This window comes from Oreochromis aureus, linkage group 20, assembly GCF_013358895.1.
Source record: "Oreochromis aureus strain Israel breed Guangdong linkage group 20, ZZ_aureus, whole genome shotgun sequence".
In the NCBI taxonomy this organism is placed as follows: Eukaryota; Metazoa; Chordata; class Actinopteri; order Cichliformes; family Cichlidae; genus Oreochromis; species Oreochromis aureus.
The window spans coordinates 17824184-17847113 of record NC_052961.1 but is presented as its reverse complement, the minus strand read 5'-3'; the positions used below and the strand labels follow the sequence as shown (position 1 = coordinate 17847113).

Genomic DNA, 22930 nt, shown 5'->3' with positions numbered 1-22930 from the left:
AAGAGAGAAACGTATATGGGGAAAATAGGTGATTACATAACTTTAGTAGTATTTATTTAATTCCTCTGTGCATGACAGCTACTGCTCTGGTTTTGTCAGTCAGCTGGGGTAGGTGGGGTCACAAAGAGCCAAGATGGCTGATTTTGAGGAGCCGCTGTCAGATGAAGAGAAGGTTTGGGGACTCTTTAATTCTTTGCTCAGCGACATTTTTCTCATTTGTAAACGGGCGCACGTGTTATATATTTATGTGAAATTTGGAAAGAGAATGGCAGTATTTGTTCTGATGTAGAAATTATAAACTTCTGTTTTAAGCTACCGTGAGCTAACTAGCCAACGCTAGTTCGAGCTTATAGTTGGCTAGCAGCTACAGAAGCAAACATTCATTGAGGGTTTAACCATTTTTGTACTGAAAAATGTTTAGAATAAAAATTTAATTAAAATAAAAGTATCGCGACTAGTTTCCAAAATCAGTATGACAATGCCCATGCCAGTAACAATCACAGAGGGCTGTGTGTTCCTCCTGTAGCGTTCGCTAACATTAGCAGCTACCATTACTTTGCCTTCGATTTCTGGGTCAAACAGATTCAGTTGCAGCTCAAATACTTATGTTTGCATCACATGACTTAAGATCAGGATACAGGTGCCTAGAGTTAAGATGAAACCTGACGGTGTCACTATTCGCAACGCCAGTTGGAGGCACCCGTTTCAGCATGGTCGTTCTCTGAGAAAAGGTACCTATAGGTAAGCCATCTGAACAGGAAAACAAAGTGGCGACAACATTCTTCTGATAACATCAATCTGTTGCCGTTCAGATAGGAAACTAAGGGCGAGATGACATTTTGTTTACGAGGAACTGACAAGCAGTGTTTAAATTCAGTGTCCACTGCAAATATAAATCCTTTATTTAGTAAAACTTGTTCTCTGCTAGGTTAAAGTCCCTACTGTTGCAAAAGACATGGGAGCTTTAAAGTTACACTGACTTCTTAACAAGAAAAGCTAGCAACCTAATTCAAAATCAGTAACAAAATCGGTTGTTAATTGGAATGTTAAATTTGTTAAAATGTGATTACTTACTTGAACCAAACTGGCAAAAGCTACAAGAATGTTAGGTTTCAATCTATGGGGTAATAACTAAGTCATTGTACAAAACATTTGCCTTCAAAAGTGTCTAATAAATGCCAGAATGAGTACAACATGGGGTTTACAGACGCCAGGCTAATCAGACATTGACAAGTCTGGGTTTGGCAGTCTTTCAGATATTACAGACTTTGTACCAGGGAGGTGAGAGATTAAAAACATTTAATGTTTGGACCTTAGTGTTTATACAATAAGATCCAGTGGGTAATGACAGGAAAATTTGGGATTGCAGTGAACGAGTAGAGGTCAGCAAAAATCCCCTCCTACCTTTCCCATGAAACAAAATGTTATTATATATTTTTTAAACTGTGTAAAATAGGTTTTCATTTACTCAAACATAAGATATGTTTGTCTATAAAATGGCAATAAATGAGAGAAAATCATGTTTTGTTTTCTTTTTCTTAAAAAATACAACAAGCTTATTGCTTATTCCGCACCACATGCTGTAGTAATGTGAATTACCATGTATACAGACCTTCCAAAGGCCCATTCTGAGTCAGAAAAAGCCCTCATTACTTTGATGGCTGAATTAATTGGTGGCATTGAATTTGTGTCTGCAGGTCCGCATAGCTGCCAACTTTGTGACACATGCCCCCCCTGGAGAGTTCAATGAAGTCTTCAATGGTAAGAAGCAGATGTAGAAAGATGTCTTTGATAACATCACTGACTTATGTATTATACTTTGCTTCGAACAATAATAATAACTTTCTGTCTCTTAAGAGATCTATCCAAACATTGGTTTATTTTACTCTTTGTAGATGTGCGGCTTCTCCTCAACAATGACAATCTTCTTAGGGAGGGGGCTTCACAGTAAGTGCTGCTTAGTTACGCATATGATGGAATTTCATTATTCAGGAAATAGGTTGCAAAAGTTTCCATATGGGAAATTTTTCATTTCAGAGCTGTTTGTCATTCCTTATATCTTTAAGGCACTTTTTCGAAATACATTTGATGCCATATTATTAATAGCTACTTTGTTTTTCTGCCAATTTTCTTTCTCCAGCTCCTTTGCCCAGTACAACATGGATCAATTTACACCTGCCAAATTAGAGGGATATGATGAGCCGGTATGTTTGGATTTTTAAAATCATTCATTTAAATCGATCCTTTTTTGGGGTCCCCTGAAGAGTTAGTTGATCACGTTTAATTTATCAGTTGATCATGAGAAACATCTGAGTACTTCTGTGTGATGTGCATTTTTTCCAGCCCTGAAACTATTTTCTGATGAGCCCTAAACAATTAAATAAATATAAAACATGCCAACTAGGAAAATCTTGGTTCAAGCGCAGTTGTTTTTATTTTAGGTGAGCAAATACGTGCGACAGGTTTATTCACTCTTTCTTATTCCTTCATTTAAGGTCCTGATCACAGAGCATGGTGACTTGGGTCAGGGACTTTTCCTCGATCCTCGCAACTGTTTATCATTCCGTTTCGACCACCTAAGAAAAGAAGTGAGCGAAGTGCAGCCATACGAAGGAGAGACAGCACTGAGAAGTTGGAGAGATGCCTGTGATACTGCCCTTAGTGCCTATGTCAAAGAGCACTACCCTACTGGAGTCTGTACGGTAAGGTGCATTTAAAACAATGACAATATGGTCATTATATGCAACATTGCCTGCTGTTTACCCATAACATCTATGTGTTGCAGGTATATGGGAAAACAGTTGATGGTCAGCAAACGATCATAGCCTGCATTGAAGGACATCAGTTTCAACCCAAAAACTTCTGGTATAGTGTGCTCCCTGAAAACACCAGATTAAAAAAAAATGAATATGTGAATATATCTAAATATAATAGAATATTTTATTTTTTATAATGTGGCTCCGTCACAGAAATGCTTAGCAATATATTCTTCTGGGTAAAGGGGGATTATTAGGCGCTTATTCAGTGCTTTTTGCTTCCTGATGATCCTGTTTGTAACATAAGTCTTTTTTTATTTTCCCTGACAAAGGAATGGTCGCTGTAGGTCAGAGTGGAAGCTTACCATTGGTCAGTCCACTGCTCAGGTGGTAGGAGTATTGAAAATCCAGGTCAGTGTACACATTGTCTTAAATAAGGAGAAATATTGTTGCAAAATATTGGTTTGATAATGAACGTTTTTCTAATTTATTGCAGGTGCACTATTATGAAGATGGGAATGTGCAGCTGGTTAGCCACAAGGAGGTAGAAGACTCCATACCAGTGACTGTAAGTGCTGATGTATGTCAACAATGGTCCTTGCACTGTAGTCATCTGACTGTGACAGCTTTGTATGAAGACAAAAGAAGTCTCTCACTTTTTTTTTTTTTTTTTTTTTTTTTTTTTGACAGAGTGAGATCCAGACAGCTAAGGAATTTGTCGACATTATTGAGAATGCCGAAAATGACTACCAGGTGAGCTAACTACATGCTTTATGTACTGGCTGAAAAATAAGTGTTACCGGTAACATTTTCAATTTTAAAAAAAGGAAAAACATTTCAACTGATGTTTGTTTCCCTTCCCCTTTGGCTCCTTTAGACTGCTATCAGTGAGAACTACCAGACCATGTCTGATACGACCTTTAAGGCCCTGCGTCGTCAGCTGCCTGTCACACGCACAAAGATCGATTGGAATAAGATTCTAAGTTACAAGATTGGCAAGGAGATGCAGAATGCTTAAAGCAAGGCCGGGGACTGACCAGGGAGATGCATGCTCCTGCTGGCCCTCAACCCACCTGTACCTGCGCAAGGACTAACCAAAGCAAAACTATATCAATATGGGGCAAGGAAATTTAAAAAAAAAAACAAACAACAAAAAAATATATATAACTAAAGGTGTCCGGACTGTTAGGCACAGATGTCTGTCTGTTGCAAGGAATGTTCAATTATGGGAATAATCATGGTTTAGAGAAAGTGGTTGTATGTTTTGAAAGGACTGTGTTTGGACAGGGCTGTGCTCAGGACTGCAGCATTAGAGAAGTAAATTTCCTCTGGCCATCTAAGGATCACAGACCTTAGATGCTAGTCTGAGAAGTTGTGTATATATATTATTATTCTTAGTAAAACTGATGTAGAACTATTACAGTTCTCAGCACACCCAGAAGGAACCAGGATGCACAAAGCAGCTCATGAGAGAAATTAAGCACACCATCACTTATCAGGGTTAGAAATTATTATTTTTTTGTTAGAGATTTTGTGTCATTGTGGTTGCCGATGAATTAAAACTCAAGTACATGAGTAAAATCAAAAGACTGACAAAAAATTGAGTAGTCGTTATCTGCCGTGACAGTTTAACTATCCAATACCAAGCTGGTAGTCTTTTTGAACGGACATGGGGCTTAGGTACACACTGCAAACAAAACTGACAAGTATTTCTTCCTGTTGCAAACATTTAAGATGGCACAATCCTTAGCATAGCTCTGTTCCTGCACCTATGTGGTTGTCAGTATGCGTTACAGCCAAGGGAATGTTGTTTTCTGTTGTGATCCACTGACGTATGGTCTCTCCACCCATGCAAGCTATGAAGACTGAAATAAGATAAAGCAACTTCTATGACGCTGCATCTGCAATACATTCTGTTCTTACTTTGGCAACACCCTCATTGCTGTACAGCTTTTCCTTTGTATAGAGGAAAACTTATATACTCACATTAACCAAGATTTATTTGCCAAAATCTCTTTCCTATGGTAAAGATCTCCATCTTCCCATCCACGTATGCAAATATCTATTTTAATACACAAGGTTTTGTTGGGAGTCTTAGAAAATTGCTCTGTTAACTGCAACAAACTGTTTGTGTACTGGTCGGCGCCAAGTGGACAGAGAGCAGTTGCTACATGAGGCAAGATCTTACTGTAAATGATTTCTGTGAGGCCACATCATACAGTTTTGCATCACTTCTGAGTAGGCAGACTCTGGATCAGTTACTTGTTAGCTATACTATGTGCTGTGTTTAACCATTACAATACAGAACTGTGTGCCGATCAGTGAACTTCAAGACTGTACTGCCCCATTCTGTTCAAATAAAGAGACGTGACAGTTTTATTTTCTTGTCTGCCTTTTAAAACAAAGCTTTAGACAGCACTCCAATCAAGACTTGAACAACTGAAATTGTTTTAAAAGACACACTAGGCTTTAAAGACATGGAGAGTTTATTTGAAAAGCACACAATTTTGCAGGGTTTCATGACATCCTTTATACAAGTGAAGGTCACTGACAGCAGTGTATGCCTTACAGATTCAAATAGAATGGCTAAAATATTTGCTTGGAAGGAATCATTGGTTTTAAAGCCAAGGATCATACAGTAAGTCACAGGAAATAATACAATAGAAAAATTACAATGACATGATTGGAAACTTTAGTGTCCACTCTTATCGACAGTATAACTAGTTTATCACATAATAATGACACATAGTCCTCCCTGGGCTGTGAAGCAGATGTCACTGAAAAAAAAAAAATCGTAGACATACAGTAATGTAGTGCAAAGTGCAGTCTCCCTCTTCATAATACTCAAGTGTTTTCATGGTTAAGTGTAGCATAAAAACAGTACATGCAGCTGATGTTCGTTCATAAAGAACTTTTTCTTTTACAGTATAATAAAGTTTTTAACTGAGAATCTCTAGAAACTGCATAAGAAGTCATTGGGAAAACATTTCAAAACTAAAACAGTGAAAGCTACATTTGTTTACATTTACACATTTAAGCCCTATACAGTTTATTTTTTTAACATCGTGTGACTGGTGTTTTTTGATTGTAAAACAATGAGCAGCTTCTGCTCATGATAAAAGAAAAGGTTTGTTAGACAATGACAAAAACTATAATAATTTCTTTAAAAAAAGATTTTTAAAAAAATCAACAGGTGGTTTCCTGGATCTTTATATTGTAAATTATTTTTGAATACTTTTAATATAGTGTCTAAAATAGCACATTTTCAATTAACACAAACTCACAATAGTTCTACGTAAAGAAATAAAGACAGCCAAGTGACAAAAAACAGAAATGCAACTAAAATAATCCATGTACTGTAGTTCATTTCAAATAGTTCTACTCCAACTTTCCAACTGTTGTATGGAGGTAGGGGTGCAGCAAAATCTGGATCTGACTGAACCAGCACAGCTTCAATTGTCTAGACTTCTGATTTGGAGTGCTATTAAGTAGTTTTGCTACTTAACATGGATACTTCAAAACTGCTGACATAACCCTGAATTGTTTAGCAGTTCTTGGTTAGGGTGATCTTGCTATTAACTGCTTGAAGACAAAACCAGGTCAGACTCCTTGGCCCCCTCCTGGCCACTACTACTGTGCCCACAGTTCCCCGTCAGCTCTGGAAAGAGGCTGGTTCGAGCAGAGTGACTGGGAGAGCCTGGAGTTGGACTCATGCCCGGCTTCTTGGGAGGAGTTGGGGGAGGGTAGGCCCTCTCTGAACGTGGAATGATGGGGGAGCGGATGCCTGGAGATAGAGGCCCTGAAGGCGACCTTCCTCCCGGAGGAGATGCTGCTAGATTGCGGTAGTCTGTACCAAATGGAGAGCTGCTGATTGGAGCCAGCTTGACTCCAGCCTGCTGATTGGTAAAGCGGGACAGCACCTGAGTGACAGTGTTGCGGGCCAGCTGCTTAACTGTGCTGTGCTCTGGTGGGGGAGGAATGGAGGAGGTGGTGGGGGAGAGGTCCCTCGGGGAAAGTGGGCCGCCATGCTGCTGCTGATCCAGCTCCGCCTGACTCTGGAACTTGTACCTGGCAGCCTGGAACCGCTGATTGACTCCAGCCTGGTAGGAGGACTGATGGAAACCAGGACTGCCCAGACGCTTTGCCAGAACAGGAGAGGAAATGGGGGAAGAGGAGAGGGAAGAGGAGGCTGTGCTGGAGGGAGAGGCAGGATGAGGGTGAGGGGAATGCAAAAGTGATCCTCCCCCATTTTCTACTACCCCACCATTATCTGCTCCTCTCCCTTCCTGTGTCAATTCTGTCTCTTTTTGACCATGATGGCCGTTGACTTTTGACAGTGAGGTGGATTTAGGTGTGACGGTTATCTTTCCATCCAGCTCAGTCTGAACAGAGGTGGATACTGCCATCTTTTTGGGTATTGACTCTTTCTCCTCCACCACAGCTGCCTTTGCCTCTTCTTTAGATCCTTCAAGTTCAGCCAACCTCTTTTTCAGGTCCTCCACCTGCCTCTCAAGCTCCTTACTCCTTTCCTCCTCTTTACCCAGTCTGACTTTCAATTGCTCACGTTCTCTGTCAAACTCAGCCATCTGTTTCTCAGATTTGGCCTCAAGCTTGGCTGCCCTGCTCTTCTCACTTTCAAGAACAGCCCGGAGCTTCTCCAGGGCACTGGTCTCCTCTTGCAGTAACACTTGAAGTTGCGAGACTTTCTGGGCTTCCTCCTGAGCCTGGCTGCTGGCTTTCTGGAGCTCCAGAGTCAGAGTTGAGGAGAGCTGCTGCTGCTGGGACAGAGACTCCTCCACCTTGCTCACTACTTGGGCTTTGTCCTTCTCTAGTCTCTGCACTGTTGTACGCTCCACTTCCAGCTAGAAAGGGAATGAGAGAGACACAAATGAAGTCATGGTTGCTCTGCCACATGTGACCACAAGGAGGCAAAATAGCACTGCTGTGTTACAGTAGATCCAACAGTGGAGTAGATACTGTTTTCTTTAAAAATACAAATTTTCTGAAAAGTAGAAGAAGTCTATTCACTATAACCAAGTTGGCAGCAATAGTTTTTTTCTGTTTCAAACACTGCTGTCTATTTTAGACCTGCTTTATATGTGATTTTCTTATCTTCTGCATATTTTCATCATTTGCCAATGACTTTTATGACATTAACTCGAGTGACACTGAAATAATAATGGTATTGTCTCATTAAAAAAGTTATGTTTTTTGGAAATTAGTATTTACTGTGAAATCCTTTGAAGATTTCTGGGCTTCTAAAGAGCTTTGATGAGTATTAGAAGGAAGTGAGAGGTGACAAAATACAATCGTGTGTGTATTTGGTATATGGCAGGAAGGCCTAAGGAAGACTAAGAGACGCTCAGGAAGCCTTTCTTACATAAGGTCCTTGTGTGAAGTTTATGTAGTAGCCGATTGTGTGCTCTCAGTGTGCGTGCTCGCGGGCTGACCTTGCATTAGACGAGAACATCCATTATCTCAGGCTTCCTGAGGCCATAAAGCCCCATGGCAACTAGTCAGCTAAACAATAGTCTCTTCCTCATCTGTTTCCCATGGAACATTTCTGTGCTTGCACACACTAGTGCCTGTGTGTGTGTCTATACTTTTAACCGGACAAGCCCTCTCCACCCTACTGAGTTACACAGTGGAGTTTCACTGATGCTTCCCTGCTGCTGGGTTTTAAATCACCACCACAACAGCGAAAAAGGACACTGTGCAGACAGGGAGAGGTGAGGGAAAGGGAAGCAGGTTGACCAGATGTGCTCATCTGTCAGCAAGAGAGGAACAATTTCTATAAGACGTTAACATTTTATCTCACAAAGACAAACATACATATACACACACTTATTGTTTCGCCTATCCTTTACATTCCAGTCTCACCTGTTGCAGTAGTTTATCTCTTTCTGTCTGCAGCATGAAGGTGAAATCAGCATGGTGTGCAGACTCCTGGACGTGTCGTCGTTTCTCCTCCTCCAAGTCTGCTATCATCTATCAAACATACAGCCAAAGGGAAAAACACTAAAATTGTGAGTCTCCCACACATATCCTCACAGACCTTGAGCTTTGGGGTGGAAAAGCTCCACATCCCCTCTCTGTCTGCCTCACTACTATAAGGCCAAATCAGTAGCTGAAACAAACACACATGCATGTTCACACACATAGCAAACTTGCACCTGTGTGAGCCCATGTGTGATAATGGCTGCGTAGAAAACCTGATCTGAAGACTGGTGACTATCTGTGCATTGCCCCTTACCCTTCTGTGTCTGTTTTCAGCAGCAGCTAACTGTCCCATCATCCTCTCCTGCATCCTCTTGCAGTGAGCCATGACCAGTTTGAGCACAGCCAGAGGATTTGGCCCCACTGCCCTTCCCTGCAGATGCGTGTGAGGTTCGGCGGCTGTGTTCTGGCACTCCATGGCTTCGTTGTCCCGCTGCAGGGCCAGGAATGGATCGCTGAGGTCATACTGTCCGTAGCGCTCTTGGACAAAAGCATCTTTGTGCTGAGCCTATCAGATATACACAAACATAGTTGCGTTAACCTGTAATTTTGTTGCATATACAGTGACAACAAATAGATTCTGTTCTATTCACATATATGAATATGGTTGTACTTTCCAATAGATGCTGAAAATCAACTTGAGTAGATTTCAAATTTTGAAGCGCAGGGTAACACCCATTTTTATGTAGCACAGCAGGCAACAAGATAGAGACAAAATCTACTACAGTCTACAGTCATGTGAAAAAGGAAGTTTTCATAGGATATAGGCTGGACTTTGACTGGGCCACTGGAGCACCTTGATTATTTTCTTTTTTAGACATTCTGTTGAAGATTTGCTACTGTGCTTGGGCTTATGGTCTACTGCATAACCCAGTTTCTGCCAAGCTTTAGTAATCGGACAGACGGCCTCACAAGTGACTCTAGAATACTAAGTTCATAATCAAAGACTGTAAGGTATTCAGGTCTTATGGCTGCAAAACAAGCCCTAATTATTATCTTTGTATCTCTGTGACTGACATTTGGTAGGAGGCGTTTGCCCTGATATGCCATGTTTTGTTTTTTCCAAAATGTGGTGCTTTACATTATAGCCAAACATCTCCACTTTGGTCTGTACAAAGGACACTGTTCCAGGAGTCTAGTTTGTTTAGAAGCAACTTTGCAAACCCAAGCCATGTGGCCACGTTCTTTATAAAGAAAACAGGCTTTTGGCAACCCTTCCAGAAAGTCATACTAGCCCAATCTTTTTCTAATTGTACTATCATTAGCTCTAACAGTTAGCAGTGTAAGATCTGTGTCTTTCCTTTTTTTTTTTTTACATTTCTCTGAGCATTCCATAGCCTGACTTTGGGGTGATTTCCCCCCTAGATTGACAGGCAGCAGCAAGATGTCTTTCCTCCTTGGAACTGTGTTCAAACACAACTGAATACTCCAGACCAGCAAACTGCCCCAACCCTCTCCTTTAATAGAGGTGTGCACGCTTGCTGGAGATCATTTAATTAAGTTGATTTAATTAACAGGACCTGACTGCAATTTATTCTCTTAACTTCTATGGAAACATTGAGGATGTATTGAGTTTTGTTCCAGGACTGTTATGTCCCGAACATGCATGCACATTAATATGCGAGTACATGTTCAGACTTGACTGAGCAGAAACCAGTGTTTCTTATGTATGACAGTATATAGGTTTGATAGGATGAAGACTTTTTTTCCACACTGTGGCACCGAACCAAAAAGGGATATCATTATGACTGGACATAGATCCGGAAGCGTGTGTTTGTGTGATTGCAGGAAATCTGGGCTGAGTGATGTTATCGTCAGCGTGAGACCAAGCAGATGGTCATCCCACTCAAACCAAACACAAAGAGGTGAGGAACGGCTATCCAGTCCCCCCACCAGGGGCAGATGTTAACGCCTCCCCAGGGATGCAGGGGTGAATGTTTGTACCATAAAATCAGACACAGACACACACATACACACACACACAAACCCGATGCTATTAAAGTGGTTCAATTATATGTAAACTAAAAACAAGTGAATAAAACGTGACAGCACACCTGTTCAGGGGAAAAAATTAGACCACGAGGAACAAGATATCATAAATAACTAAACCATTTTACTACACTTTGTTCAAGGGAAAATGTAAAAATAAGTGAAGCACAATAGGGCTTTGTGGACCTCAGTCCTTGTCATCTGAATACATCATCAAGAGGTCTCATTAACTACATAGCAGATAGTAGGTTTAGTAAGTTTAGTGGGTTTGAGTTCTACAGGCATGCAGGGTCAGCAGGCAGTCCTAATGATGTGAGCTCTTGGGGACACGTCTCCATCTCCCCCTACAATCCTCATCAGACACCCCAGCTGAATGCCTTCTCATCGTTCCCATGCCCAAACATGCATGCCACTGCATTCCTCTGGAAGTTCATCATCACTTGTTAGAAAATGCATCTCTTTACTTCCTCCTCTCTGTCAGGCTCTTTTTCTCACATGCTCTCACAAAACAAAAAATACCATTACCACACACACACACCCTCGGGGCTTCAGTAGGAAGGCTGTATTTGAGACTTTTTCTCTGGCTGTACAAAGAATGTGACCCTCTGTGAAGAGATTACAGAACTTGCACAAAGACACTGTCTCAGTGCTTTCAGTCTCATGCATTGTTCCCAAGTCTGACCCAGCAGGCCTTCAGTGTCTGAGAACCAATATGACTGTATATCCGTATCTCAGTTTTCCTTTTTCTATGACTATAAAGTTTTGTGTTAGCCATTATGTATATCCTGAACTGTGGTTGTGAACTTTTGTTATTTTTCTGTTGGTCATTAGAGTAAAACTGGAGACAAAACTGCAGCTTCCTGAGTTAAATAGCTGTTTAAACAGACCATTAAGGGCTGGGCTCAGTGTGTGTGAGAGTGTACTGTGTGTTTGTAGCAGGGCTGGCCTAAGGTCTGGCCTCTTATGTTTTTTTGCCGGGACAGTTCTGATCGTAATGACAGACTGCACTTTCCTTTATGACAGGGCACAACAAGCAAAGCCTCTCTGCTACATAGCTCTACACAACTATGGATAACAAATGTCTTTACAGGAAGTCATGGGAAAAAATATGCAGGATACTTTCAAGTGGTTGTTTTTTTTTTTTCTTCAAGCAGCAGTTATGAGAGTGAAAATGGCCATAAAATGGTTATACATAACATAGCTGCTCAATAGTGTGCATCTTCAGTGAGTTTGGTATGACAGCCTGGTGCCGGGCACTAACTACTAGCTAGCTAACCACTAATGACACCATAAAAATCCACTACATAACAGCTTAACAGAAGCAAGAGAATGGAGTAATTTCTTAGGAGAACCCGTACACATTCTACTCAAAGTAGGCTGCAGAAAAATACAGCAAGCTCACATACGAACACATGATGTATGAACATATATAACACATATCTTTTTATAGCTAACACGTAAACAACTAATAGCCACACATTAACTTGAGCCAACAGTGTCATTAGTATTCTTACAAGTAAAAAGTTATTTGGCTAATGTTGCTAAGCAGTTAGCTTACAAAGTTTTAGCAGACATGTGAGAAAAAACAAAACTCAACCACCTATCAAAACTGTGTGTACTAAAACTAAAAGAATTCCCCCTTATCACATGCCATGACACGTTTAAGTAAGAAATAAGCAAAGGGCCAACATGAAAACCTGGGCTACAAATAAGTAATGACATTTGCTAAGGTATTATTTTAACTGAGAGACTAAATAGTAGCCATAATAGGAGCAGGTTGAACTCTCTACATACTATGAAAAGGTGCTTCAATGCTTCTTTTATTACTTCTGTTGCTTTAGTTTCTTATAAATTCTCCTTCACACCTTTCCTTTACTCTAAACCGACTGAAATTGTAGACCTACATGGTAACAGTAAAAAAAGAAGCAATTTAAAAATGTCTCAGCCTAAATGGGTTATTATTTATTGCCATTATGTGCAAAGCCAGCAATAAGAATATAAACAAAATTTGGTTGCACACAGCTAAAACAGGCGACCAGCAAATAAGAAAGATATAATAATTAAAAACGGAGTTAAAGACAGTGTATTAGGTTTACGCTGATTAGCTTTTCCAGATGATGCAGATAAATAAGCCAAACTGCTAATGAAAAACAAAACAAAACATAGCATTCAATGCCTTGCAGCACAGCGGCCCCTTCAAACAGTGTCTCGACAATGTAGGCATGTGAGGCATGCATACAGGTATCATGTCTCTTTAAGTTTATAACAGTTATTAAAAGCTACAAATGGTTACGATGCTAAAATTGACTTGTAAGTCAAGTGTAACTCAATTATAGTACTCACTTTTTTATTCATTACTTTCATTTCTTCTTCTACTCAAGAGAGAGAGAAAGACACAGATAGAGGAAGTAAGAGAAAGAAAAATGGGATTGTGAGATTTTAGGTGTTTGCTTTATGAAATGTAAGCTAAGGTGTGCTCGAGACACCTCCCAGGTACACATTAATCACAGGTGGTGCTAAGATAAGTGGGACGACACCAAATGAAACTTTCTGAGTAATGTTTAACTGCAGCAAATGTTATCATCAGCGGTTACTGATGCAACATAGAAGCAGGTGTTCTCACCCTTTGGTCAGGCGCTGCTTTCGAAAAGGCATATCATTAGTGGAACAAGGAAATTCTGTGCCAGATCTCCTATATGGCTTTAAAAAAAAATTGTATTATTATTATTATTATTGTTATTATTAGTGCCAGGCTGTGTTGTGTTAAATCTAAATAAAATGAAGGGTGTTGTTAGATATAAACCTTTATTTTAAAATCTAGTTAAGGTGTAACAAAAGCAGCCATAAAAAGGCATCCTTAGGAAAACATTACTCTGCCTCATATTCGACTACTTGTTTCTGTCAATTCTGTGTGTGACATGGTTTATGTTTCCAGAAGCTGTTTAAATGATATTTAAGTAGACCCACCTTCTCTTTTACACATTTTTAAGTCAATGAGCTGTCCTTTTTACAATCTCCAGGCTGTTGGTTACTGACCCTTCGTACACTACGATACTGTATTAGGCTTCCTTTTAAGGGAAACTTCTGTGTGGTTAGTGGCCCTTTTTTATAATATTTACTCTGCCAATCTTAAGAACTTGTCCAAATCGGGCAGTGGCTCTCGAGTAGCAAAAGAATACACACTCCTATCTGAACAATAAAGTCTTGCCCACCCTTATTGTTTATGGAGTCGGGAAATCACATCAGCCTATAAAAATAGACAAAGCATTTTAGGATTACAGGACATGACATCATATGAAAAACATTACCACACAAACTCTGTTGCCTGGACAAACAAAAACAGTTCCATTATCAGATAATTCAGTGTCACAGACTTTGTTACAGTGTTTGTTTCATACGTTTGCTCCCCACTTTGTCTCAACAGATATGCAGACACCAGTCTACAAGGACCAACCTTACACTTCCTCACTGCCAATTTAAGGAGCAGGTGTAGAGCTTCTTCTCTAAAGTCCATGTTTTCAACACACTAACTTTGAGTTGCTCAGCGCTTAACAGGGAGAAGATAATAATAGCATTAGTTGCCTTTAGTTGCAGACAATTGTTAACTCAAAACATACGCCACACCTCTTGGAATGCAAGACCTGTTTCTGGTGTCATGTTCTGAGGAATGTTCCCTCTAGTAAGACTGCTCATTTGTGTCCTCACTGATGAGAACTGGAAACATTAAAACCCAGAATCTGTAGAGACAAGTCCCACGGTTGACGCCATCTCATTGTGTGATTAAGTAAGCAAACAACTGTTGCAGCTCCAGGTTTGCAGGGGTTTCGGGTGAAGGAGGGGTTACAACGATGCAGTTTTATTTTGCAGTCCGAGGTACTTGCTGCTGAGAGGAGAGAGTGTTTGAGGTAGGAAAAGACTGGAAAATATGGTTGAGCAATCTGCCCCACATGCAAGTAAGTAGTGCTGGGCGATATGACGATATATATCGTGTGGACGATAGAAAAGTGTCTATCGTGCCATTTGTCTTCTATCGTCTCTATCGTTTCTAACCTGAATTTTACAAATTATTACATAAAATATATCATTAACCCTTTAAAACCGGTCGGAGCAGGCAAACTCCGTTTTCCCTAACTATTTTTAAATCCCTGTAGAACTGTAACCACGTAAGGTAGCGCAATAATGTTTTTTTTTGTATATATATGAAACCGTAGGAGTTGTACTTACATCTTATTCCATTAGCTTGCCCTAGGTCACGGTTTTCTTCCACATATAGCTTTGCAAAAATTGCATAAAAAGCACTTCCAGCAACAAAAACAATATTCCAGAAACAGGCTTTGCCAATCCGATCAGCTGTTCATAACACTTCCTACTTGAATATAAGTCAGCGCGAACTATCGCATGTCCGCCATTACATGTCCGAAACCGGAGTGACGTCATTTTCATGAAAATGTAGTTTTTAAGCTTCAAAGCTTATATTGGTGTTTGTAAAAGTCACGTTTGACTTTATGCTTTTCTGTATCGTTTCTGGGATGCTTAGAAGTCAAATTACACTGTTGGAAATAGTTTATTTTGATGCACATGCTGTTTTTTTGCAAATTTGCATTTATTTATTTTCATTTTTCCTGTAGTATATAAAAATTTGTGTATCTCAAAAATAAAACTATGAGGACACTCAAAATAAATAAATGTAAAGATAAGCTCTGGCAGACTTGGTTCTATGGTAGGTCTTAAAGGGTTAAATAGCCTGTGCAAATATATTAGTGTTGTCTTCTCACTATACATACTCTTAACTTTATGCAAGAGAAAATAAAGTATAAAAAAATGACATTTTTCACAAAGAAACTCCGTCTTGTTGTTTTGCAACATGGTGCTGCTTTACGTGCACCCGGATTTGCGACATGCTTTACAGTAACTCAAAGCAAAGACTGCACCCTCTCCACTCGCTGTTTAAAGACTGCATACTTTCCAGATGACCACAGGTCAGGTGGTATATCATGATATATATCGTTATCGTGATATAAAATAATTCATATCGTGATAAATATTTTTTCCATATCGCCCAGCACTACAAGTAAGCATCGACTTCTTTGGTAAATGCAGTGTGCTAGTAAACAAACCGAAAAGAGAGCTCTAATTGAGGAAAAGCATTGTTATAGCAACTGCTTGAGATATGTTAACCAGAGTGGGAAGGTACAAAAGACCCAAGATAGCGAAACACAAACGGTATAAATAGACTTCCTGGGTGTCAAACTGATACACAGAGACAGACTAAATTGAAGCCTGCTATCAAGTCCTGACACTCCCTTCAACACACAGTCTGCCCTTACATTGACCTGTCAGTAATTTACTGTACAGGCCCCCAGCTGGAACAAGGGAAGTCAGTGATTTAAGCCTATAACTCTGTACATCCTCTCCGCAATAAACACTGCAGCCTCTGACGGGCCCCATGGAGACCACCAAAACCTGTTTGTGTTTGTGTCAGTGGTGTAGATGGGACATGGGTCACAGTTTAACAGCAAAGTCCCCCCGTAATGTGGTTGTGTTGTGAGGAAAAGCGAAGGAGGAAAAGAGATAGAAGAAAAACAGAGTAATAAAGATCTGGAAAGAGGAATAGGTTGACCATGCATTTGTCCTGAGGGGACGGTTGTACATGTGCACTGAGTTTCAGGTCAAACACTGTATGCTTCAGCTCTAGATAGCTGCTCTTTAAGTTGCATAGGGGCTGGTGTGGTTAGAATGGCTTTCCTTCAGGTCCTGGCACTGAAACTCTGCCTTCTAATTTGCTTTTTCAATATCAAAGCCTATATATCACATTACTGCTACTTGTTCTCATTGCAGGCCTAATCGTTATTTCAGACAATGAGGCAAACATTCACGGTCTAAGCATGGAACAGCTGCTTGGCCAGGAGTATAAAAAGCAGCCAGTGGCACAAAGAGAACTAATCAGACCAGGCCCAGACGCTAAACAATGTTGTTGAAAAGGAAAGCTTTTAGCTGCACAAAACTCAACATTCAAAAGAAAACCAAGCATAAACGGTTCTCTAAAATCAGACATGTGTGATGTAACATGGCTGTTGTGGAGTTTTGTCTGGAATGATGTTTATAATCTTTTCTAATGTGGACTGTTGTGATTCAGGTTGCCTAAGTTGAAAGATGTTTGGGTGTTGACTGGCACAACTTTGCCTAAATGCTATGTAGAGTATGCAATCTAAAAATGCAATCTCTAGTCATCTTCATAGTCTGTGTTTAGTGTTCCAAAGACAGTTATGTACAACTAATTAGCCCAAGCTAAACAGCTCTTGCAAGGCACTGAAATATGTACCTGAGGCAACATACCACACCAGAGTAATCCGCTTTTGTTTTCATTTTGCAACAATGGGAATCTCCAGATTAAAACTAATGTGGTCACAAAAGACACCAGTATAAACTGCAGTCTGTCTGACCTCAACTGAGACACAATAGTCAAAACTGAAAAGGGACTGAGTTTAAAAAGAAAATTTGGTCAAAGGCCAGACTGACCAGCAATAATACTGGTGCTCTGGTGGTCTAGTCTGTGAACCCAGAGCAGCTCCTGTGCCATTGTCTTCACTAGCTCTTTTTCCTCAGCTTCCTGTTTACATATCCCCTCCCAGTTCACTCACATTCTTATTGGGAGTCTGATGCTGAAACAGGTTAATTTTAGTGTCAAATGGTGTATGGAGTAAAGATAGTCTCACATTTTGTTTTATTTATTGGGATACTGGGATGGAAATGATACGGTTAGTTATGCTACGTTGCTATTAATTATGCTCCGTCATGTAACTCCTTCAATAAGCACGAGTCCACGGGGGGGATCTGTTGTATCAGATGTAGCCGCCAACTTACCCTGAGGGTGTGTATGACTACATCCTGGGCCTCTAGCTCCCCCTCCAAGATACTGAGGAGAGTCAGCAGCTCCGCTCTGCTTAGAGCCTCCACATTCATCTTCTCCTCCTAAGGACAGAAAGAGTGAGAGTGAGAGTGAGTGAAAGCAAGATTTCTCATTGTTCCTAAAAATTGTTTTATTTCATTAAAGGAGCAGATGAAAAAAGAATAAAATCAAATTAGGAAACAAGATTGCTTCTGGGTATTACAAATTGATTTATATGTAAATCAGCCCACAGTAGTAGCTACTCATTCTCATTTTTCAGGGAGCGACACAGAACTGATATACAACTCGGGGTCCCATCTGTGGCCTTGCTGGGTTGTGCTCCGGGTTATAAACAGGAAGTCATTAGCATATCTGCACATTAAGTCCAAATCCCAAGACTGTTAGGCAAATGTGATAGTCTGAAACATCTTTTTTTAAGCTTGTAAGACCTTATCCATGCTACACCTAAACTACTGCATCCTGTGACTCATCAGCAAGGGCCCTGTCTAGTCATAGGGGCCAGACATAACACACCTCACACAGCTGACATCATTCTTAAAACTGATACAAAGACTTTTCTGTAAGTTGACTTCATCTTTTGAATTGCAGATGAAGTCATTTTCAAATCAGCTCCTTTAAATCACATTGAAGCTGCTGAGTGTGAAAAGTATTTGATGAGGTATGTGTGAAGTATTATGTCCTTGTGGGGCTCTCAGTGTCGTTTTAAAGGGTTTGGCTTCTTGAATAAGGTCACTGTATCTTGCCAAGTCCCTTAGACTTAGCTGGAGAGTCAAACTGCATTTTTACAAAAGATTTTGGTATGTTAATGAAGGAGATTATGATCACGGTCTTCCACGTGGGTCCCATATGTTAAGGCAGACTTTAACATTCGTGGGCCACATCTGGCCATTTGGTTGTCCCTGATCGACCTGACATGAGGTCAATGGGAAATTAAGATTCAAACATAAATAAGTATAAATCATGAGGTTTGCCCCATTGAAACACAATGCAAAAGAGCCAGTTGCTGTATTTCAGGATTACAATTTGAGTCACCATTATGAGACTAAACAGGCAAAGAAATGCAACTTGCCTAAAGCAGAGTGGGAACAGACATCTAAAAATTTGCTAGCAAAGCTGCAAAAACAACCAAGGACTTTTTTTTTTTACCAAGCTCTACACATCCAGGGATGGAGCGATCAAGACCAGCTCCATGATTTCCCATATAACTGAAAAAAACAATAAATAATTCTCTGGTGGTTTATCAAAGAGTGTTTCCTGGACTCTGCATCTGACAATGTGCCTCTCTTCAGCTGGAACAAGCTGGATCAAGGACACTGCAGGAAATCTGGAGCTTCAGTTGAAGCTCAGGGCGAGAGCTGTGATGTCTGTGACACGTGTAAATGCATTCTTTGATTGGCTGGGGCTCAAATGGGACAAACTGGCAGGTGTTTCAACTGATTGTTGTCCAAATCTGCCAGAGAAAAATGTCAGAGTTTTGAAGCAGATGTAAGAAAAAGTGACTGAAATGAACGCAGAACTGAATTCTTTGCATTTTATTATACACAAGCAGATCCTGCATGTCAGTACTAAAAATGTATTTTTATTTTTATTTTATTAAAACTTAAGTCAGCACTTTAAGTCAGTATCACTGCTGGATTTTTATTCTTCTTTCAAAAAATACTTTCTACACATAAGGAGACATCTCATAAGATGTTGTTTCCCTTTGGATCTACTCTCATACATGAACAAATGTTCTCATTCATTAAAGTTAACAAATACATATACAGATCCTCTCTCGGCAACAATCACCTGTATGCTGTCCTTTGTGTTTCCAGCACAGACACTGAGCCTGACTTCAGTGCATTTGTTCAAGCCCAAAGCAGATAAGATTTCTAAATCTAAAGAAACCTACAAAGCAGACCTGGAAAACTGCAAATGAAATAATTAAACTAAAAGCAAAACAGCAACAACACTTTGTAGAAAGTCAAAAATCTCTGAAATCTTGCCAAAAAATACAGTTGTTTTTGGAATATTGTTGACTAAATAATGATATAATGCTGCCATTTCCACTATGCCTACTAAGTGTATCGTCTAATCTTATGAGTAGCAGAATTGAGTTCAGCTTATTGTCGTGGCCCTCCACAACAGTCCCAGTTTCTCATGTGACCCGTTGGGAACATTAATTGCCCGGCTCTGTCTTAAGGTGTTCAGCTGAGTCAAGATCGGCTGTCTGCAAATGGCACAGCATGTGATGAGTTTTATTTTCATACTTACTAAACCATTTGGTGTTTTGATATTTCCTTTAATTTGTCAAAGCAACTTTTCTCATCTCTTCTTTTTTTAAACAAACCCACCCTCTTCTCCTTGCTGCCATGAAGTTCCAAAGTCTAGTGTTTGCTTTCTTCAAGCAGCGATCCCACAACACTCTCTATCCCTCCAAAATTCCAGAGTGCATTCTGTGGCTCACCACACATTCACAGCAAAGCAGCAGAGTGTGAATCAGCAGTTATTTACTGGCTACTAACTTGTCATATAATGTGACAGTGGTTTCACTCTTTCTCAACCACACACATGCACACACACTTTGATATTAGTTTTGTGTCAGTACTGCTGTATGTTTGACCTGTTGCCAGTCAGTGTAATGCCAAAACTGGGTATTTGTCATTCGATCAGTTTCCATGGAAAATCGTTGCCACATTCCAGGGATACCCAAACCATGGGAATTGTCACTCAAGAGTAAATTACTGAAACCCACTCTGTAGCTGACATGGTTTTAACTGTTGCAGTTTGGCTGTGTGAGTAGCAATGATTGATCCGGTAATAAGCCAAAGCAAATACATTCATGGTTTTGAAATTAGAGGTTATGCTCATACATATCAAGCCAGGCATTCAATATAGAAGCAGAGCATCTAATCTGGTCTGTGGTAAGTGTCAAAGGGAGACTGCACAACTCAGTTACTGTGTTCATCTTGAGTGAATTCACACATAGTCCAGCATTTATGCTCTCTGTCCCCTCTTTCTCTTTTTAATCCCTCTACTGTGGTTTCTCTCAGGTTAAAAATTAGCCATGCCGGCTAAGAAAACAGGAAGGGTCCTCCCTGCTTTGCTCACGGTGTGGGAAAGAGTGCTCAGTCTGCTCCATGCATTTTTAAATGATCGCTGTGGTTGCTCAGGAGTAGCAGAGGATCCACCTGCCGTCCTGGGCCTTTGTCTAACACAAGGGAATGTCATTATTTTCTGGACTGGTAACATTCAGTTCAATATCCAAGTTCCATAAACCTCACAACAACATCAAATTACCGATTATTTATAGCTATAGCTGGAATTTAGGGTAAAATCAATACAACTGAAGCACTCACACCCTACAGCCTGAAAATGAACGTATATCTTTCCGATTACTCTTATTTTGGTTACTATATTTATGTGAAAATATTTTTCCCCATAATGACTTAGCACAAGGTCCCAAGTTAACCCCTGTAAAGTTTCACGTAATCAGAAATACCAAAATCCTATATCGTACAAGCAAATCTCAGACTGTGTCAGAGATTCATCTGTGGACTTTTGCATTTCGGTTTTTACTTAAAAAAAACGCCAAAGCAAAGTGGGAAAAATCCCTTCCATACCTTCATACGCTCTTTTCTGGCCGCATTAATTGTTCTTTGAATCCAAAAAGGGGACTCCACAACAGCATGAATCAAAGCACTCCACTGTCACTGGAGCTCCTGCTCTGGTGCGAGTGTGAACAACAGACCTTCAGTGACGAGACAGTCAGCCAATCACAAAGGCGTAGTGCAACAACCCAACCAATGGTTGGTGGGTTGATCGGTGGAGGGCGGGGATAAATGCGGTCATGGGTGTCCGGGATAAACCTCTTTGTTTCGGACGTCCAACGATAGATTTATGCAAAGTCTGTCTCTGTGCGTTAAGTTTTGAAAGATTTATTCTAATTGCAAAATAAATCTCTATATTTATCAGTTCCGATGCATAGTGAATGCTTGAAGCGTACAAACGGAGTGAAAATAAGATTTTTTTTTGCCATAGAAGTCACAACAAATTATTTCAATATGATTAAAATTATTCGACTGTTTGCTTTAGAAATAGTCTCCCTTTAAAAGCTTACTTTGAGCAAATTATTCCACTAAGTACTGTCAGGACCGTAAACCTCGTGGTGAATACAGCATGCTGCCTCTTGCTTTGTTTCAGCCCCTCCTGATGGCCGCATGGCAACATCGCATCTCATCGTTTCTACTTGGTCAGTGCACCCGTCTGTAAGATGTCTTACAAGACCTCATCTTAAGTCCACAGTTTAGTCCAGCACGTTTGGTTTTGCACCTCTAAGGACCATTATATGTATTATATAAATTATAGCTTCATTTAGAGGGGTTGTGGTTAACCAACCTGTCCTAAGTACTGGAGATCGTCTTTCAAATAGTGAATAGTGGACTGGTTTTGTCACATTAGCAAAGAGAGGTCATGGCATTGAACACTCTAACCGTTGTTCCAACATGTCCTTGTTTTGTTCCTGTGCTGGCTTTGTGAACCTACTCTTTTTAAAAAGTAAGAGCCGAAACCGGTTGGTTATGTTACAGGATTTAGACCAACTACGATTCATTGTAGTATTTCCTGACTACAAGCTTGTCACTGGACTCTGTGTAACTCCACTGTCTGGTGGCTTAGAAGGCCAGACCCGCTGTTATTTTAGATTGCTCATACAATCTAGGAAAGCCCACAATCTTCAAACACACACACACACACACACACACACACACACACACACACACACACACACACACGTGAAAATAAACTATGCTTTAATTGCTCTTTTACAGTAAAATAGCAATTAAAGGACAGTTTATTTTCACTGACCATTTACTAAAAATTGCTTACTTCCACTAAGCATGGCACTAACAACATTTGCACAATATCAATATTTCAAGTCCATTAGACATAAGATGGTCTCCATTTTCTAGATGGATACTGACAAGTGTAAGAATAAGTATTCTTCCAGATATGGTAAAAATAGATATGGATAAATATGGACTTGGGCCACATTTATAAAGTTGTGTTTATACTGTATTTTTTAATACACATAATTGTAGCACTGCAATACTGAGTCCAGGCTTGTGTGCTGAATAAAGTAACTGAGAGGGGGCAGTTAAAAATTGCAAAGTGGAAAATGCTTCAGTCTATAAAAACAGCAGGCTATAATCCTCCTATGCCAGTTCCACTTTCGTTGTCATCCTGCAGGTGGCAATATAGTGCCATTTTGTTGCAAACAATTTTGTACATATTCAAGCTT

The 22930-nt window shown here is 40.1% G+C and overlaps 2 protein-coding genes across 2 annotated transcripts; one reads left to right on the top strand and one right to left on the bottom strand.

The window, feature by feature from the left end:
- Positions 1–13: 13 nt before the first annotated feature.
- capza1b (capping actin protein of muscle Z-line subunit alpha 1b) lies at positions 14–5135 on the top strand. The gene is made up of 10 exons (XM_031753290.2): positions 14–172; positions 1698–1761; positions 1896–1947; positions 2141–2204; positions 2496–2702; positions 2786–2865; positions 3089–3167; positions 3253–3324; positions 3447–3509; positions 3634–5135. Exons 1-10 carry the CDS (start codon positions 134–136, stop codon positions 3772–3774), a joined length of 861 nt encoding a protein of 286 aa, XP_031609150.1. The 5' UTR covers positions 14–133; the 3' UTR covers positions 3775–5135.
- Positions 4203–21380, bottom strand: cttnbp2nlb (CTTNBP2 N-terminal like b). The gene is made up of 5 exons (XM_031753299.2): positions 21255–21380; positions 17607–17714; positions 9010–9261; positions 8637–8744; positions 4203–7618 (listed from the first exon to the last, which is right to left on the bottom strand). Exons 1-5 carry the CDS (start codon positions 21258–21260, stop codon positions 6332–6334), a joined length of 1761 nt encoding a protein of 586 aa, XP_031609159.2. The 5' UTR covers positions 21261–21380; the 3' UTR covers positions 4203–6331.
- Between the last annotated feature and the right edge of the window lie 1550 nt (positions 21381–22930).

Excerpts from the sequence above, each read along its gene's own strand:
- cttnbp2nlb (XM_031753299.2), bottom strand. Across the intron at positions 8,745-9,009 it reads CTGAAAACAGACACAGAAGG|ATGATAGCAGACTTGGAGGA; the intron begins GTAAGGGGCAAT and ends TATGTTTGATAG. Across the intron at positions 7,619-8,636 it reads GAGATAAACTACTGCAACAG|CTGGAAGTGGAGCGTACAAC; the intron begins GTGAGACTGGAA and ends TTCCCTTTCTAG.
- capza1b (XM_031753290.2), top strand. The coding sequence starts at position 134 with ATGGCTGATTTTGAGGAGCCGCTGTCAGATGAAGAGAAG. Across the intron at positions 173-1,697 it reads CGCTGTCAGATGAAGAGAAG|GTCCGCATAGCTGCCAACTT; the intron begins GTTTGGGGACTC and ends TTGTGTCTGCAG. Across the intron at positions 1,762-1,895 it reads GTTCAATGAAGTCTTCAATG|ATGTGCGGCTTCTCCTCAAC; the intron begins GTAAGAAGCAGA and ends TACTCTTTGTAG.